General features: G+C 45.6%; 1 protein-coding gene across 5 annotated transcripts in view; it reads left to right on the top strand.

Moving 5' to 3' along the window:
* The first annotated feature begins 529 nt into the window (after window positions 1-529).
* The window catches only part of SSBP3 (single stranded DNA binding protein 3), a 136,781-nt gene continuing 119,704 nt past the window's right edge, over window positions 530-17,606 (top strand). The window contains exons 1-4 of one of the 5 annotated variants that reach the window (XM_073357617.2): window positions 530-1,111; window positions 1,904-1,976; window positions 2,184-2,245; window positions 4,250-4,334. In XM_073357617.2, coding sequence (XP_073213718.1) covers window positions 1,056-1,111; window positions 1,904-1,976; window positions 2,184-2,245; window positions 4,250-4,334 — 276 coding nt within the window. In that variant the 5' untranslated portion in view covers window positions 530-1,055. The remainder of the gene's footprint in view (window positions 1,112-1,903; window positions 1,977-2,183; window positions 2,246-4,249; window positions 4,335-17,606) is intronic. The other 4 variants (XM_073357616.2, XM_073357618.2, XM_073357614.2 and 1 more) reach the window with 4 other exon arrangements.

Here is a 17,606-nt window from a genome sequence, read left to right on the forward strand (position 1 = left end):
ACGCCCCCAGTCACTTCCGATGGCTCCGGCGCTGCGCCAGGCTCCCCCCTGTCCCCGGCGTGAGGCGCTCCGAGTCCTCGCCTGCCAACGGCAGGGCAATTCGGACGCGGGGTGGCATGGTCCCCCGAGACAGCTTGGGCTGGGTGCCTAGGAGCACCCAGCGCTTCCCCACGAGGGGAAATAGCCTCAAGAAAAAAAGTGAGCAGCGGGGGTGGGGGTGAGGCACGGGGGTACACGGGGGGTACGGGTAGACTGGGGGCAGCTGAGGGTAAAGGGATTTAAGAGCAAGGCGGGGCAGGGGTGGAAAAGGGCGGCTGGGGAGGGTGGCCGCTCGGGGTCTTGGGACTAGAGGAGGGTAGGGGAACGGGGCGTCAGGGCGAGGGAGCTAGCGGGGGTGGCTCATAGGGGTGGAACAGGGTGGAGAGGGAGGTGGGGTGTGAAAGAGGGGAAGGGTGGGTGGGGGGATTAGGGGGCAGGGCACGTGGGAGATAGGTGGGAACACTGGGAGGGAAGAGGAAGCCAGAGGGTGAGGTAGGCAGGACCAGCACACCCCCAGGCCTCCAGCAGCAGGAGAAGCCCCACACCCCATGGGGCCCTTTACGAGGCAGGCTGAAGGCGGCCGCCTCCGCCTACCGCGGAACAGCCCAGCTCTCGCCTTTAGCTCCGTGTTACCTTAACACGCCGCTTGGGGGCGGGGCGGCCCCGCCCCCCGCCGGTCGCCGATTGGCCGGGGCGTGTATCAATTGTGGAACGTTGACGCCCGCCGCGTTCCATCCCAGGGTAGCCACGTTCGGTTGAGCTCGGAGTAGCCGTGGTGGTGGCGGCGGCGGCGGCAGCCGGGGAAGGAGCTGGGGCAGGAGCGGTTCCAGGGTGATGGGGGCCAGGCTGGGGCTGGGGCTTTGACAGCTGGAGCCGGAGCGAGCCAGCGGGGAGGCAGCCAAGGCCGGGGCGAGCCAGAGCGAGGGGATCGGGGCTGGGAGACCAAGCGGCACCGAAGAGACCCAGGCAGCGGCGGCAGAGCCAGTGGCGGCTTCGCCTCCTCCTTACTGCGGACCATGTTCGCCAAAGGCAAAGGCTCGGCGGTGCCCTCGGACGGGCAGGCTCGAGAAAAGTAAGCGGGGCTTGCGGCGCTGGGCGAGCCCCGATGTTGGAGCGGGGTTCGGGGAGCTGGAGGTTCGGATTGGGCTGGAGGCTCCGCTCTCACGGGGTCTCCCTTAGGGCATTTTTCAGACTTGGCTGCTGCTCTGTCCGGGGCGGGGGGACGGGGACGGACGGGACGAGACGACGGGGACGTGCTGCTTCCACCGCGTCCTTTTGTCTGACCCTGTCTGTCCGTCCATGCAAGTGTAAGGGGCGAGGGGCTTTGTTTGGGCACGATCACTTGCTCCCACCTCTGTGCCCCGTCTGGCCCCCTGGCTTAGTGCTGGCTGCTGGAGTTTGTAAGCTGGGGCAGGCAGAGGAGGTTGGGGCAAAGGGACTGGAGACGAAGCATTCTGTCCTCCCGCCCCTTCCCTATATCCTTATACCCTCAGCTTTCCTCATGCACTTCCAGGGTTGAACCAACCTTTCCCCCCCTTTTGTGTGTGTGTGGAGTTGCTGGGGCTCTGGCTTGCCCGCGGCTGGCTCAGTGACTGGGGATGCTGGCTGCATGCTGGATTGTGCATGTGCCTTGAGAAGTAATTTTGTTTCCTGCACGAAAGTAGGGTCAACTTTTGGGGCGGGAGGGGGGTAGAGGAAGGGGCAGTTTCCATCGCTCCCACTCTGGGGGTGGTGGTGGGGCCTTTCCTGCCATAGGTTTTGGCATGCATCTCCCAGGAGAGGAGGCACTGTTTTGTCGGAGTGGGACGGTTTCATGAAGTATTTCCCAGTGTAATGGTGTCTCTCTCTTTCTGTACTTTTACAGGTTAGCTTTATACGTCTATGAATATTTGCTGCATGTAGGAGCGCAGAAATCAGCACAGACCTTTTTATCAGAGGTAAGTGTCTCTATTTATTTTTGACCCCCCCCCTCCCCTGATAGCCTTTGTTTTCAGAAGCAGCCACTGTGGCCTCCATTTTGAATTTTTATCACCTTTTGCCATTTATTGCTAGTTGGCCTCAGAGCCTCCTGGCTATTTGGAGGAGCGTCCTCTCTCCTCTCGCTCCGCCTCATCTAACCGATTTGCACGCTTTCTTGTTTGTAGATCCGATGGGAAAAAAATATCACACTAGGAGAGCCTCCTGGGTTTCTACATTCATGGTGGTGGTAAGTGTGCATTCCTAGTTCCCCCTGAAAAAAATAAAAGAAAAATGTTTGATTTTAACCCGTCTGTAAGAAGAAAAAAAATAGCCTAGGTAAAAGTTTTGGCTTGATCCGTGTCTCATTTGATAAATAAATGCTGTGTAGTAACAGGGTATGGTGGTGAACTGTGGCCTTTTACTAAGGGATAAAATTTTTTTTTCCTTTGGCATGAGTAGAAACTTGTCCTTTGTTATAAGGAAGAAGGGGAGAACTTCCTGTTGGTTTCTTTCTTCTTCTCACTGGATAGTCAGGGTATCAAAATAAATGCTTGCCTGTCCCTCTGCATCATTCTAAAGCAAGGGCAGAAAGGATCTTTTGCTTTCTTTGAGATGGTGATTCAGGATGACTTGATCTTTTGGGGGCTCTTTTTGGGTGAGGGGAGGAGATGCCATTTTCCATTCAGTGCCGACTGGTGGACATAACAGTTAGACAGACCCAATAAGAGGTCTGTTTTTGTGGCTTATCTTTGGCAAAGGTGTTTTGTTGTGGCAAACTTGCAGGGCTCCTAAGTTTCTGGAGAATCTACTGTTCTGCCCTGAGAAGCAAGGGAAGACTAATTGCGTCCATGAATTACTGTCAATGGATTTCAAATGCCTTTTCATTTAAAGTTTGCAGTAGTGTTGTGAGCATGCGGCAGGTGTGTTGTTTTTGTTTTTGTTGTTTTTTTTAAATAAAAAACCAAACAAACATACTGGCTAGACTGAGAGAGATTTTGGTCATATTGCCAAAATTCAGGAAAACCAGGCATACACGCCTCCCAGTTTTCCAGAGCAGACACTTTGCGTTTGGGAGTGGCTGAGACTGGAGCCGCTGTGAGTTCCCCTGCAGCCAGTCATGGAGAATGTTGTATAAGCTGAGAAAACCAGTTCCTAATTGCATTTGCCAACTTAGTGCAGGATGCTTATGACATACAAAGCATATAGCGTAGACTCGTCTCGGAAGATCAGATCTGTGGTATTACTGGACCTGTGGAGGGAATTGGGTTATGTTGCATACATAGGCAGTCTAACTTCTGCCCCTGCCTGCATGTTGGGTAACATGGTTAAAGAAGAAGGGTTCGGGGAACATGGTATAGAATGAAGGCTTTTGGATCCTGCAAAACGGGATTCTCTCTGCCTGCTGCCATATATATGCTAATACTGTCACTGGATTGCCATCCAGTCAACTTTCAGGCTCTCAAGTGGCAAGATGCTGCCCTGCAATCAGTGCAGGTCAACAAGAAGTAATGAGTCAGTACCTACATGCTATGCTGAGTGGGGCTCTCTGTATCTGAGGGAGAGTAGTCTAGGGGCGCTTTGAGATGTTCTTAACTAGAAATCCTGTGCGCAGTCAACACCAAAGCGATCAAAGAGAGTTTTATGTATGGCTTCCCATGCCAAAGTGAAATTTCTGTGTTTGGGTTGTACTCATTGTGGGAATACTTCCTACATGTGAGAAACGTTATTTCGAGGTTCAGTAGATGAACACTGGAACTTGAAGCTCCAGACTGGATTCTTGTAAAGGGTTGCTCAAAATTTTAAGTGTAGAAAGGAGGTTTGAACAAGCTGAAACAGCTGGTTACTGGAACACCTTTTGGGGGTAGGAGAGAAGAGGCATCCTGAGATGACAATGTTGATAACCTCTTAAATTGAGGTTTTAGAAGTCCATGAATTACCTTTCTTCATTTCAGCAGATTGCCAGCTCACTGTAACTGTTACCAGGACTAAATTTGTCTCTTAAAATGTTTAAGGTGACCCAGTTTGAAATGCTTTTATTTGGAGTTGTTGCTAGAAGGTTTGAATGGAATGAAATGGGATGCATGATTCTGATGGACTTTAAATGTTCTCGACTACAGGCCAATTGAGGTGGAAAGCTGTTTACCTTTACTGAACTGTTGGCACAGTTTGTACTATGGCCCTGTATATTTGCTGTTTAGTATATAGGTAATAATTAGTAACTGGATCCTGTTTTGCTTTTTCTGCCATGCAGTGTATTTTGGGACCTTTACTGTGCAGCTCCTGAAAGGCGAGATACTTGTGAACATTCAAGTGAAGCAAAAGCCTTTCATGATTACGTGAGTAACCAATTTTTAATCCTTGTTGTAATTAGGGGGTCAGATAGCTTGATCCTCTTCAACACACCAAAAGCAAACTTAGCCAACTGGCCGTACTTTTTTTTTTTTAAATCACGAGTGTTCTGACTTGGTTGAACAGTATTCCATAATGTTGCAATTATGTAAATTAGTTCAGATGTTTATCTTGAGTGCTTAAAGGTATTCCGACTATTGGTGGAATTAAGTAGTTTTGTATAACAATGGACACCAAAGCATTACTGTAGCTGTGCTTTGGGGGAGCACTACTGAGATTTCTTATGTTGAGGACATCTCCTTTACCTTTTTCTGTGCAACAAAAAGGCTGGTATGTAATCTATGGATCTGAAAAGGGGGAAATCTTCAAAGTGCAGTTTCTTTAGTGGCGGGGGGGGGCACGGACTCTCCACTCATTGCAGACAAAGTGCACTTAGGGCTACTAGGAAGCTTGCGCTGGACGTCCAATAATCCTGTCTCAAAAATATCAATATAAAGGTACTTCATTTCATTAAGACTGCATTGCAGTCTTTTTATTTAACCCGTTTTTGTTGAAGGTCTGGTTTTTAAGGGCTGTGGAGTGTCTGGAAGAGAGAAATTATTTGAAAATGATTTAGGTATTGGTTGGGAGTGAACAGGTTGGACAGGCTATATTCTGGGATTGGATGTGAAGCAGTGACTGTTTGTTCTTCAGATTTATGTCCAGGGGATCCCAGGTAAATAACAGATGTGCATAATAAGGGTATCGGCAGCTGGCTTTTTTTTTTTTTTCCGGTAATACAGGGCAAAATGCTTCCTGAGCAACTCCATGACTAGAAGTCACAGGGCTGCTGTTGCTTGAGGCTTTGCAGCCTTCTGAAACTGTTGGTGGACATGTTAGGCTGACTGTTATGTGTACTCCTAGGCAAACTTTGCAAATTGTCAGTCTCTGGGATGGAATTGTTCTAAAGACCCTGGCTTGTTGGCAGTGGTGATTTCAGAGTGGAAGGATTTTAAGATGCTTGATAAGAGCAGACTTTGTTCTTTTTGGATCAGGTCATATCAGCATGGCCTCCGAGGTACACCTTTAAAACTGCAGTAGCCAGATAATCTTGCTGGTGCTCTGAGTGTTTTATGAAACAATTTGGCACTTAAATCAGACTTGACTAGTGGGAATCTTCCTCTGTCATCAGTGTCACTTCTACCATGACCTCTTCCAGGGCGGAATCCAGGGTAATAAAGGGTGGAGCTGTGGAGAGGGGAAATGCTCCTGGGCAGACGAGACTGCTCAATTAAGACTCTAGCATTCACATGAACTTGAACATAAGTTGTTAGGATAGTGACCGTGGAATGTGAACTGAGGAATTGATGCAAGCTTGGGCTAGGTTGCTACAGGAAAATGTCAGTGAGCTTCATTTTACTATCAGCAACAGCAGCCCTCTTCTTCCTGTCCAGCTCTCATAGTATCTTCAGGAGAAAATGGTACAGAACCTTTTCCTTTCCTGTTGTTACTGCCGTGAACCTGCCTGTGCATCTGCCAGTCTCCTTTAGAACATATGTAAGGTTTTGTCCTGTAAATATGACGCAGTGGATGAGTTCCAGACCACACTAAAGACCTCCAACTGCTCCATCCGTTGCCTGGTGAGGCATTTGTTGCTGGGGTGGCAAAGCATGAAAGCTCATGGGATATAAATAGTGAAGTGCTGTTTGAAAATATTTGCTGTGAATGTGTTAAAGGTGGTGTTTCCATCAAGCTAGCACATGTTTTCAGAACCGGTTAAAAAATAAATGTCTCAATAGTGGTTCAGGATGCAGAAGTAGAATTCCCCCTTGATATAAGCCAATCGGGAATTGCTGAGCTGTCCCCTAGAGAAATACAAGGGGAAACCGGCAGAAATTGCTCTGATTTCCTTGGGTCTGTGTGTTCTACTGTGATTTTTCCTCTCTTCCTTGGAATTTTGTTTTGTGACTTGCTGACCATTGGTGAATACTCTTGTATCACATGTGCCATTCCGTATGCACTGCAGATTTCAGAATATTTCAAATGATGTGGCAAGGTCCTTCATGTATTGTTTTTTAGATAGATTGAATTAAAAGCTTAGACTTCATAATCAAGAGCATGAGATACAAAGTGACTGACTACTTGCCAGCAGACCTTTCATATTAAGGCTAACTTTGATAACTCAAGTTCCTGAAAACTCTGCTGGAGATTGCAGCTGTGTCCTAGTGGACAGTTATTCTTGAAGCATCTCTTCTGTAATTTTCAGTTTCCTGACTGTGTTAAGACTCCATGATTGGCACAGCAAGCCAGATTTTTTTTGGGGTGGGTCTTACATGCACAACAAAGGTGTGCTTGATGGTATTCACAGCCAAGATATAGCAATGCTAGCAGCAGCCTTACAATAGTGTCTGAGGATTTAGTGTATTTAGAGAAATTAATCTTTTTTAGCTTGGTAATAATTCTAACAATAGGCATGAGTGCATTAGAGTCACAGACTTCTTTAATACATGTTGCTTTAAGCTTACAGCAAATAGACACAATCCTGATTGTTTTTTGATTCTCAGTGTAATACAGTTTCATAACAGCCCTAATACTTTACCTTTTTAGTTTTATTATGAAGACTCATAAGAAGATTTGCTTTCTCCCCATTCCTCTCCCTTCTCTTACTTACAGTTTATTCTCATCATCCTCTCATTGGCCTTAAAGTGGTTGATTACGTTTCTGCTTCACGTTGTTGCTTACTGCAGATGCTTAAGGGTTTTTTCCTCAAGAATCAATGTTTTCACAGCAGGAGAATGTAGTGTACTTTACAGGGTGAGGAAACTACCTGTATAAAACTTAAATATTGACCAAAGAAAGAGAGCAAACGATAACCTTTTTATGTGAATAGGAACCCGTTTCTCTGAGAGACAGGTACATGGCCCATGGCTCTTGTGTGAGTGCTCTGAAAATGCAGAGAGACATAGCACGTTCATGGGGCAGTGATGCTAGATTCTCCTTTAATGGCAACACCAAAGCTGTCTCTTGTTGACGCACTGGTCTTTTCCATTGGGAGTTCGGTTGTAGGGTGGTGTTCGTCCCAGTCTTTGTTTATGTAATATGTGGAAGGATGAGGAGGCAGAGGATATTCTTGTTTGGGGAGGTGGAGTCGGGGGAAAATTTATCCCCTCAGGGTTACTAAGGAGCGCCGAAGTCTAAATGGAGGCTCTTGTCACCTTCTGAACTTCCTCTTAAATTACTGTTCCAAAGCAGAACATCTGTTGCTGAAGCTGAAAGGAGTGTTGAAAATGTGTGAAGAACTGCCTGCAAATCTTGCATGACCTAAAGTTATGGGGCTGCTCAGTGGTTCGAATCAGGGTTTGATTCCTTATCCCTTGCTCATTGAGTGTGAAGGGGCTGGCAGTACTGTTCCTGTGCGGTTTGCAAATCATGAACAGAGTGGCCAGATAACTAATAGTGTGTGTTGGATGTGGTAAAAATAACCCATTATACAGCATGTCACAGATTTGTAGAACATTGTTTAATCATCACCAATTACAGAACTTGGTTTTTGGAGGTTGCACATGTCTGCAATGCATAAAACGACATTTATTTACCAATAGACTTTGCAGTTGCTCCGATATACACTTGTGGACTACTCTCAACTTTCACCTTTGTGTAAATGGAGCACTGTAAAATAATCAGCTCTAGATGTTTTGGTCTTAGAACCGCTCATGCCTGGTGCCTAGCACAGAAATCATACACCAGTTTGAAATACACTTCAAACTTGGAAAGTTTCCCTTCCATGCTGCTTTCCCATTGTTTACCTTGGAGGTGTGGTCATTTGGCCACATGAAGAGGCACATCTCTCAAGATCAGCTGGCTTAGGGAACACACGCTCGGAGTAAGAGCAGCAGCATGCTTCATTAGCAGAGCGTTAAGTGTGGTATTTGCATGCTGTGTAATTTCCATTTCACTTCCCAATATAACCTTATGAAAACTAATAGTAGCAGCAGGAGAAATTACCAATTTCCCCCATCACATTTTAATATTTAAATAAAAATCACTCTTTCGCTTCAGTCTCTCACGACTTTTCATGACGTCTTGATTAACCCAGGTCCTCACCTGGTTAGGAAATGCCGTTTCCACAGAGTTTGAGCTCTTCGCTTAGTTTGAAAGATGCTGTGCTTTGGATGAGATGCTGTGCCATAATACCTGGTAGTGGGAGCGTAATGTATAAGAGCGGGATTGTGTTAGGGGTCATTATTCTATCCAGACCAAGCCAAACACTGTAGCTTTCCAGTGTGTGTGAAAAGCCAACACTCCTCAATAAATTATTCTTGTCTGTAGCTTTGCTATAGCCAGCCTATTCCACAACATCTACAGAAACAGTTGATCCAATAGTAAAAAGCATTAAAAATTATGTTCATTTTAAGCCGCATACGTTGATTTCCAGTGGACTCTTCTAATTTGACCTTGTCTGAACTTTGTATGCAATCCTTATCAATTAATGTACTTTATTTTTTGGATCTTGCGTGCAGTGGGAATCTGGTCGAATTGGATACATTTTATTCTCTGCTTCATTTTGGGGTTGTGAAAACATCAAAAGGGAGTGTGAGGGAGAAATATCCAAAATCTGTCTCCAGTTTCAGTATTTTTGTGTGCATTTCCAATAGAAAATGTTATATTCTCTCTGGAGGTTACTGTTGTTGGCACGGCTGCCTTTATCTTGCTTCTAGGCAAAGCCCCTCTGTAAGCACACTCATATTACAGTGTGCGCTGTGTTGCCAGACACTCTTGTTGCAGGTTTCATTGTGCATCTTCTGAGCCGGTGAGCTACAAAGGGATTGTACAGCATGACAGAGAATTTCAACCACCACGTTATCTCAGAATTGGCCGATTGATGGTTGCAGTTCAGCATTTCAACATTGTGAAAGCCAATACAATTTGAGTTAGCTGTGATGACTGCCAGTTTAAATACCGCAGTGAATTTCCGTCAAATAGCTAATACATAGAATGGGGAATTGCAGAAAACTTGATCACCAGAACCACTTTAGTCGATTTTGGCCTCAAGCTACAGAAAATGAACTTAAATCTAGTTGACTGTCGCTACATACTTTTTGTGGCATTATTCTGTCTGCACAACCTCCTTCAAGCTGAACTTGAGAGGGCGAGAAGTATCGAGAAAAATCGCTCTTTGGTCACGAGATTTGAAAAAAACACAAAAACCAATTCCACCCCCCCCACCCCCCCTTTGCATTCATATATAGGTTTCAAAAGGTGTCTGTCCCCCTTATGGCGGCTGCTGGGGTAAGAATACTAGATCATTAGATTGTGTCTGTATGTAAAATAAAGCACTGGGTTTTTTTTTTAATGGTTTAAATGATTTTTAAAAATGTGAATCAACCCAACTCTTCCTGTCCAACTTCTCCTGTCTTGTTTAAAGATGCATTTCTAAAGGATTAATGGGCAGTGTAAGGAAAGCTGTGATTAGTCCTGGAAAAGATGGTATGGCCGGTTCTGCAAAAATATCTCATTTGCTTCACATGTCTAATAGTCCATGGTTTTTTTCTTTCTTTTGAACGTCTAAAAATCACCTGTTGTGTTAAATGGTACCTTTTGGAAATCCCTTATGCCAGGGGTTCTCAAACTTCATTGCACTGGGACCCCTTCTGACAACAAAAATTACTACAGGACCCCAAGAGGGGGTCCCAAGCCTGAGCCTGCCCAAGCCCCACTGCCTTTGGGGGTGGAGAGGGGGCAAAGCCCATGCCCCGCAGTCCCAGGTGAGGGCCCAAAACCAAAGCCCAAGGGCTTCAGCCCCAGGCAGGGGGCCTATAACCTAAGCCCTGATGCCCAGGGCTGAAGCCCTTGGGCTTGGGCCCTAGCATGTCTAAGCTAGTCCTGGCAACCCCTGTTACCAGATGTGCCCGTTACTTTTGGGTATGCTCATTTATTAGGGTTACTCTTCGGGGTGTTTGAGGGTTGGGGTTCTGTAATTCTATTAATGTACAGTAACTCCTCACCTAATGTTGTGGTTATGTTTCTGAAAAATGCAACTTTAAGTGAATCCAATTTCCCCATAAGAATGAATGTAAATGGAGGGATTAGGTTCCAGGGAATTTTTTTTTGCCAGACAAAAGACTGTATAGTGTGTGTGATATATATGCACGCACACACAGTATAAGTTTTAAACAAACAAGTAAATACTGTACACAGTGATGATGATTGTGAAGCTTGGTTGAGGTGGTGGAGTCAGAGGGTGGGATATTTCCCAGGGAATGCCTTACTGCGAAATGATTAACTAGTAATTGGCTAAGCCCACAATTGGCTAAGCCCACTCCTTGTTGCCATTCTCAAGGCAGAATGAATGGAGGGAGGGGAGACAGCATGGCAGACAGACGCACCCTGTGCGTGTGAGAGAGGTGCGCGTTTCCCCTTTAAGCATGCTGACACCACTCTTAAGTACCCTACCTTGTTAAATTAATCAGCAAGCTGAGACCACAGCTCCTGCCAGGAAGCTCGCTTGGTCCTGAACCCTGTGTTGTCCCTTCTGCTCTATGGAGATGGGGTAAGCGGGGTGCAGGAGCAGGGGGAAACCCTGACATTACCTCCGTCTCCCCCCCCCCACCAAGCAAGCAGGAGGCTCTGGAGAGCTGTTCCAAGGCAGAGGGCAGGAGCAGCACATGGCAGTGGGGGAGGGACAGCTGAACTGCCATTGCTGGGCGGCTGCTGTACAGGGAACTTAGGGGAGCAGGGAGCTGATAATGGGGCTACTGGTCCACTTGGGTTCAAGCCCCCGCCAGCCAGCTGCAACGGGCTGCTCCTCCTGCAAGCAGTGGACAAAGCAGGCGGCTGCCGAAGGATGTTATAAGGAAACATTGCACAACTTTAAATGAGCATGTTCCCGAACTGATCAGCAATGTAACAACATTAACCAGGATGACTTTAAATGAGGACTTACTGTACTACTTATGTCATTTGTGTGTTCATATGGAGCTCTACTCCTTCCTTCTGCAAGTCCCCTCCCAGTGGAGCTACCCTGCAGGACCTAGGTTCCCCAGGGTTGGGTTCCTCCAGCCCTAGAACCAGATGAGCACACACACGCACTAACAGAGCAGGTCTGAACAGACGAGGTCAATCAGCACTCTTAAGGTGTGACACCCCCTTCTTTATTGAATAGTAGTGATAACTACCCAAGGAGAGCCTAAACCAACATAAGTTACATTAATACCTGAGATAGAAAAGAAAATAGAGAGAGAGAGAGAGAGAGCTCATCCACTCTATGGAGCTTGAACTGTTCAGGGTTCCCAGGTGATGGTGGTAGCTCAGGGTCCTGAGTGCTGGAGTCAGGCAGAGCCCCCAGCACAATCAGTTAGATGGAGCCCAGTGGAACAGATGCAGAGTTTGGGTCCATGCATCAGAACACTGACTGGAGGGTGAGTAGGGATTTTTGTCGAGAAAATAAAATGGTTCAAGGGAGAACGCTAGATTTGTTTATAGGTAAACTGATGACTCAAGGGTTTTCTTTAGGCTAGACAATAGGAGCTGATCACTCTTCGCTATGGGTGGTGTTTTCTTCCAGGGAGCTCACAATGCAACTAGGCTGCTTCAGTATTTTGGAAATCATTCAAGGATTCATTACTAGAATTGGCCTGGTAACTGCTGAGCTGGGTGTGTGCAGGCATAGGTTTATTAACATCTGGAGCAGAGATCCCCCATGATGCAGTGCATCCCTGCTTTTCTGGTCCCAGAGTTCAGTGCGGTTCTCTGTTCTCCATTCTGTATGCAGATGGAGATGTCTCCCTGTCCCATCTTTCATGCAGATGGGGCTAGGGGAGTTGACTCTGTTCTTCATTTTGTATGCTAATGGAGACATCTTAATCTTGTCACCCTTGTCAGGAGGGGTCTAGGTGTGTCTCCGAACCCCAGTCACTGCTCTCTGGAAGTCTTTTCTCTGATCGGTTTGGCTCAAGTAGAGACTGGGGGTATGGGGAGGGGTGTCTTTCATACCTGACCCACAGTTTGAGAACCACTGCCTTACGCGATGCAGAGACAGCAGGTGTGGTGTTAATATTTTTTTCTAAAAGGCTTAAATTATTGGTGTTAACACACAAATTTAATCAATAGGGGACAAGCTGAGGCTCCTTCAATAGAGCCTCATCTGGGCAGAATAAGATAATATGTATTTCAGTCCTGCTCCCTCAATGGCCACACACCAAGTATAGGATCCAGACAGTGGTTTTTGAACTCTCAAAACTAAGCTGCCAACTCCTCAGGCCAAGACTGTTCTCTGCAAGTGCTGTACTGTGGAAGGTGTTGCCTTCTCAGAGAGGTGATGTGCCCTAAGGTATCTGTAGAGGTATTCTCCACTCCTGTTACTCCTTCACTACCAACAAAAAAAACCTCAGCTTTTTTGTGGCCTTGTTTCCACAACTTCCACTAACCTGGCAGTCTGTGCTAGTTTAAATGTGATTGCACAATGCCTTTGTTTGGTGCCCTTTAAACTAGTGTCTGTAGGGGATGATCTTGATGTTTTAAAGATTTTTTTTTTTCTTTTTTTCCCCCTATCCATTGGTCTAAACAGTAGCTCTAACATTGTACATTGTAGCTGTTAAGATCTGTTTTGTCAATGTCCTCTGTTCTTGGTACAGGATTGTTTACCATTTCAAATCTGTGCATCTTAGTGTGGAAGGCAGGATGTTGTGACCCCTTAAGAGAGTGGTTCTCAACCTTTCCAGGCTACTGTACTCCATTCAGGAGTCTGATTTGTCTTGCGTACCCCAAGTTTCACCTCATTTAAAAACTACTTGCCTACAAAATCAGACATAAAAATATAAAAGTGACTCAGCGCTCTATTATTGAAAAATTGCTGACTTTCTCTTTTTTTACCATATAATTATAAAATAGAACTATTGGGATATAAATATTATACTTCCAGCTCAACATATAGAGTAGTATAAAACAAGTCTTCATCTGTATGAAATTTTAGTTTGTACTGACTACTTTTTATGTAGCCTGTTGTAAAACTAGGCAAATATCTAGATGAGTTGATATACCCCAGGAAGACCTTTGCGTACCCCAGGGGCACCCATACCCCTGATTGAGAACCACTGCCCTAAGAGATGTAAAGTGTTTGGATGTGTATTAGGTAGGCTAGCCATGGACTCAGTTGATAAATCGTGTTGCAGTTGTTCTGGGTATTCAGTGTCTATTCTAGACCATTCACGTGCATGGTTCTTGGTACCTCTTCAGCACCAATGAAGAGCTGTTGTTCTTGGCTTATGTGTAGTAGACCCATATCATAAGACTTCATAGTGGTTGCTACGCTGTGCAACCGTGTCTTCTCAGGACTTCAGAGAGCTGGTCTTAAGCACCTCTCCTTTCGCGTCCGTTAAAGTGATGAGCAATATGGCGCCTATGAGGCCAATCAGATTCCGTCTGTTAGAGGACATCGGTGCGCACACATGCTAGCCACTTTGTTGCATACTCTACCATTTAAAAATTTGTCTCCAAAGGCTGGGGTTGACAGGAGTCTAATGCCGTCATTTAGGAGCCTCTTGTAGCCGATCAGTGACCAACTAGGAAGTCAGTTACATCTGTACTGCACTCTCTGGTCACAGCATCTTTTACAGTAGCAGTGATGCTGGAACATTGAGCAGAACCTGTTCCATGCAGTAATTTTGAAGAATCCGATTTTGTCACGTTTCCATTGAAAAGAGGACATGGACAGAGGGGATTGCCAGCAAACTTCACTCCCTTGTGGCTTTGGTAAGGAGATGCTTGCACGGGCACAAACTAAACAGACTGCTTCCCTGGTAAGAAATATGCCTGTTCTGTCTCCAAGGCATGTTCATATCCATTCAGTAGGGCCAGAGTTTCCCAATAGGTAACGGAACAGAGGAATTTTCTTAACATTTGGCACTTTTGCAGGATTATCTGTAAAACCCCTAAAAGGAACGTAGAATTTTCTCCCAACCTAGCAACATGCTGATTTTACAATCTTCTGCACATGTCTACCCATCTCTTTTTGGATGGAGGCATTTGAGGGGAAAGGATGGTGGTCTTTTCAAGAAGAATAAATCCATGTGCCTTTAAGAGTTTCAACAATAGTCTCCAAAGCAGACACTTACGTAACTTTTTAGGTCTCTCTCTCCCCGCCCTCCCCATAGAAGTTCACCTTTTAATGAGCCAAAGCTGATAAATATCAGCTGTCCAGACAAGTTTATTTAAGATATGTAAAAGCAAAACTGTATCATTAAAATACACCCCTTCATTTAAGCTCTCAGTTTAAAGTTGCGCTGTTTTAATAGCATTGACGGTTCTTGCAGACAAAACCATCTCTTTTTGCCTTGGAATGATAACGTGCATATAGCAAGGATTATTGAAGTGTTGGATAGTTGCACCTTCGTTTAGTTGATATTGATGGAAAAACAAGTTTAGGGCACTCTGAAGTCATGGCGCAGAACTTACGCTATATTCTTTGTGATTGGGGTTCCTAAATATTTATCCTGTTCTGTCCCTAATGAAAACAAATTGTCAACAGTTGTTCAGTAACTGACTAAATTAAAATCTGTAATTAGTCAATTAGATTAAAGAGTTGGCACAACCTGATTGTATCATGCTGGTTAGGTTATTAAGAGAAAGGGTGTGATTTTTAATTACTGAATGCTAATTTTGACAGTTTCAAATAGAAACAGACGTTTTTCCCCCCCTCTGATTCTGACTGCCTCTGTAAAGTAAGACCGCCACATTTATTTTATGTCAACAAATAGTGGGAAGATGCAAACTTTTCAGATTAAATCCCTTGTGGATTTAAACCCGAGAAAGAGTTGGGTGGAAAAAAGTTACATTAAACAAAATGTTTTAAAAAATGGTCTTTCGAAGACCATCAGTAGCAAAGTAAATCACTTTGTATTATAGCCAGGAAACACGTGCAGATGGAATTCATGTGCCACCCCCCAGCTCTGAAGTTGAGCACACCACGAACTGAGGCCGCTGATAGATCCAAATCTAACAATGCTCTTGTAGCAAATAAAATGATCCAATCATAGATTTGTTGGATGTGGTGGTTGTTTGGGGGTTGGGGAGGAGGAAATCTCCCCTCCTCCCCCACCCCCCACCTGTGGGTGTTGCAAATCACACTTCCCAACCTAAGGCTTAAGAAGCTCAAAGGTCTGTATGTCTGTGTTTTCTCTCTTCTCTCTCTCCCCCCGCCCACCAACACACACACACACACACAATGTTCTTGCTTGCTGAGATCACGTGTGTTGTGTGTTAGCTTTTTGGGGGTAGCAGGAGGAGGGTTACTTTGTATCATTCTTTCCCCTCCCTGCTTTCCCCTGCTTAATGGCCATTTTGATCACCCTTTAGCCAATCGATGTTTAGTGCTGAGATTTCAGTAATACAGAAGTGAGTCATTTTTTCAACAACCCCCTTTCTGCCCCCCATACTGTTAGCTTTAGTCACCATTGGAGGGGCCTTGGTGGCATTTGGAAAGTGAAGCCAGTCAAGGAGTAGTAGGTGGTTAGGGAGTGGGAATCACTTCCCCAGGCAGTATAAAAGGCTACTTTTTGTTTGTGATGCAGGATTCCATTGTTTGCTTCAGGAAAACACAGCCATGTGTAATGTCAAGCACCCAGGCTGAGCTGTTCTGAGAGGCTTGCTGTAGAAATCCCTCCATGGGCTCTGGGTGTTTTGTCTGTGATTGACCCCCGTCTCAGTGGAAGTTCGGAGGTGGGTGTTCTTTAGGGCCCAGACGCTGACAGATTTGTAGCTCTGGATAAATCCAAAGCTTGTAAGCCTTTGTTCATTTCCTTTGTGGTCCTTTCAGAGGAACAAAGAAAATGAAGCAGAAGGTGCATATGCAGTTCACGTATGAAGCCAGGGTGACGATGACCTCTTTTATTGGGGCGCTCAGAGAGCTCTCTGAACCAACAGTATGGGCCAGCCAGGTACTACAAGGGGTGCAGCAAAGGGTGTGTTTGTGGGGCAAGGTTCTTGTTCAGAGGCAGCAGAATTTCATTCTAGAGTTGAAAGGCCGGAAGAGACTACCAGATCAGCTGGTCTGACCTCCTGTATGTCCCAGGCCACCAGCACCCACATACTAAACCCAACCACAGAAATGAGACCAAAGCAAAACAGCCCTCAGGAGAAAACGTGTGTCTGCTTCTCTGATTGGCAATTGAAGATTTGTTAGGTCAGTACAACTTGTATCGGTATGAGCGAGGCTTTCCTGTTCTCCTGATCATTTCCTTCCTTACCTTGGAAACTTGGATTTTCTCCTACCTTTTGTTACATATTTTCCCTTTTCAAACCACCTCTTGCTCCATTGAAAACAGCTGCAGGCCAGTCCTAGGAAGCGAACCGAATACTCGGGGTTTTTAGAATACCGCATATGCGTTTGTGTGCTGCAGCTGCAACAGCCTGTAAAACCGAATAAAAAGTAACCTTTGCCCAGATGCTGAATAAATTAAATGGCAACTGATTGTGCAGAATCCTTGCTTGTGCACAGGGTTTTAGAGGCGGTGTCCGTACCACTGTTGGGTAATTTCCTTTCTTTAAGGAGTCATGTAAAGGTAGAGGATTAAAGAATGGGAGAGGAGAGAAACCTAATGCTGAAACTGGTTTATCCGATTGACTGTAGTCCAGCTGCGAGAGAATGGACATAGAACTGCCTTGGTTCTATACATTCTTGCGCAACTAAACATCAAATGTTGGGTGTCTGAGTGTTAACGCCTGACAAATGGCTTTGGATGCACTATTCAGTTGGATGGCTTTCTGAGGTTTCATCTCCCAAGAACCACAGATACAGTTCATTTTGTGATAAGCGTTCCTGCTATTTAGTAGGAGCCTCAGAGTGGAGCTTGTCCTTTAAAAGCATAAACTTTTGACACGTTGCTGGTGCTTGTGATTTTGTTTACCAATTACGGTAGAATCAAAAGTGACTTGAACTCCCCCTTCCGGGGGGGAAAAAAGAGTACTTTGTCAAGAGAGCTCGTTGCTGACCTTTTTTCCTTTTCAGTTCCAAACCGCTGGCGAGTGAATGCAAGGGGAGAAATGCTTGCCTATGCAGATTGTAAACGCTCTGCGACCTGTTCTTTTATTACGGGGCGGTGTGGTCTAGTGAGCAGAGCACCGACTTGATACTTGGCAGACATAGGCTGTGTTCCCAGTTGTGCCGCTGTTGACCTGTTGTGTGACCTTCCCCTTTGTGTCTTTGATTTTCCTCTGACTTCTCCATGTAGTTTGTAAGCTGTTTGGGGCATAGACTCTCTGAGTATTTACAGCACCCAGCACAG

The sequence above is a fragment of the Lepidochelys kempii genome, chromosome 8 (genome assembly GCF_965140285.1).
Source record: "Lepidochelys kempii isolate rLepKem1 chromosome 8, rLepKem1.hap1, whole genome shotgun sequence".
Classification (NCBI taxonomy): domain Eukaryota; kingdom Metazoa; phylum Chordata; order Testudines; family Cheloniidae; genus Lepidochelys; species Lepidochelys kempii.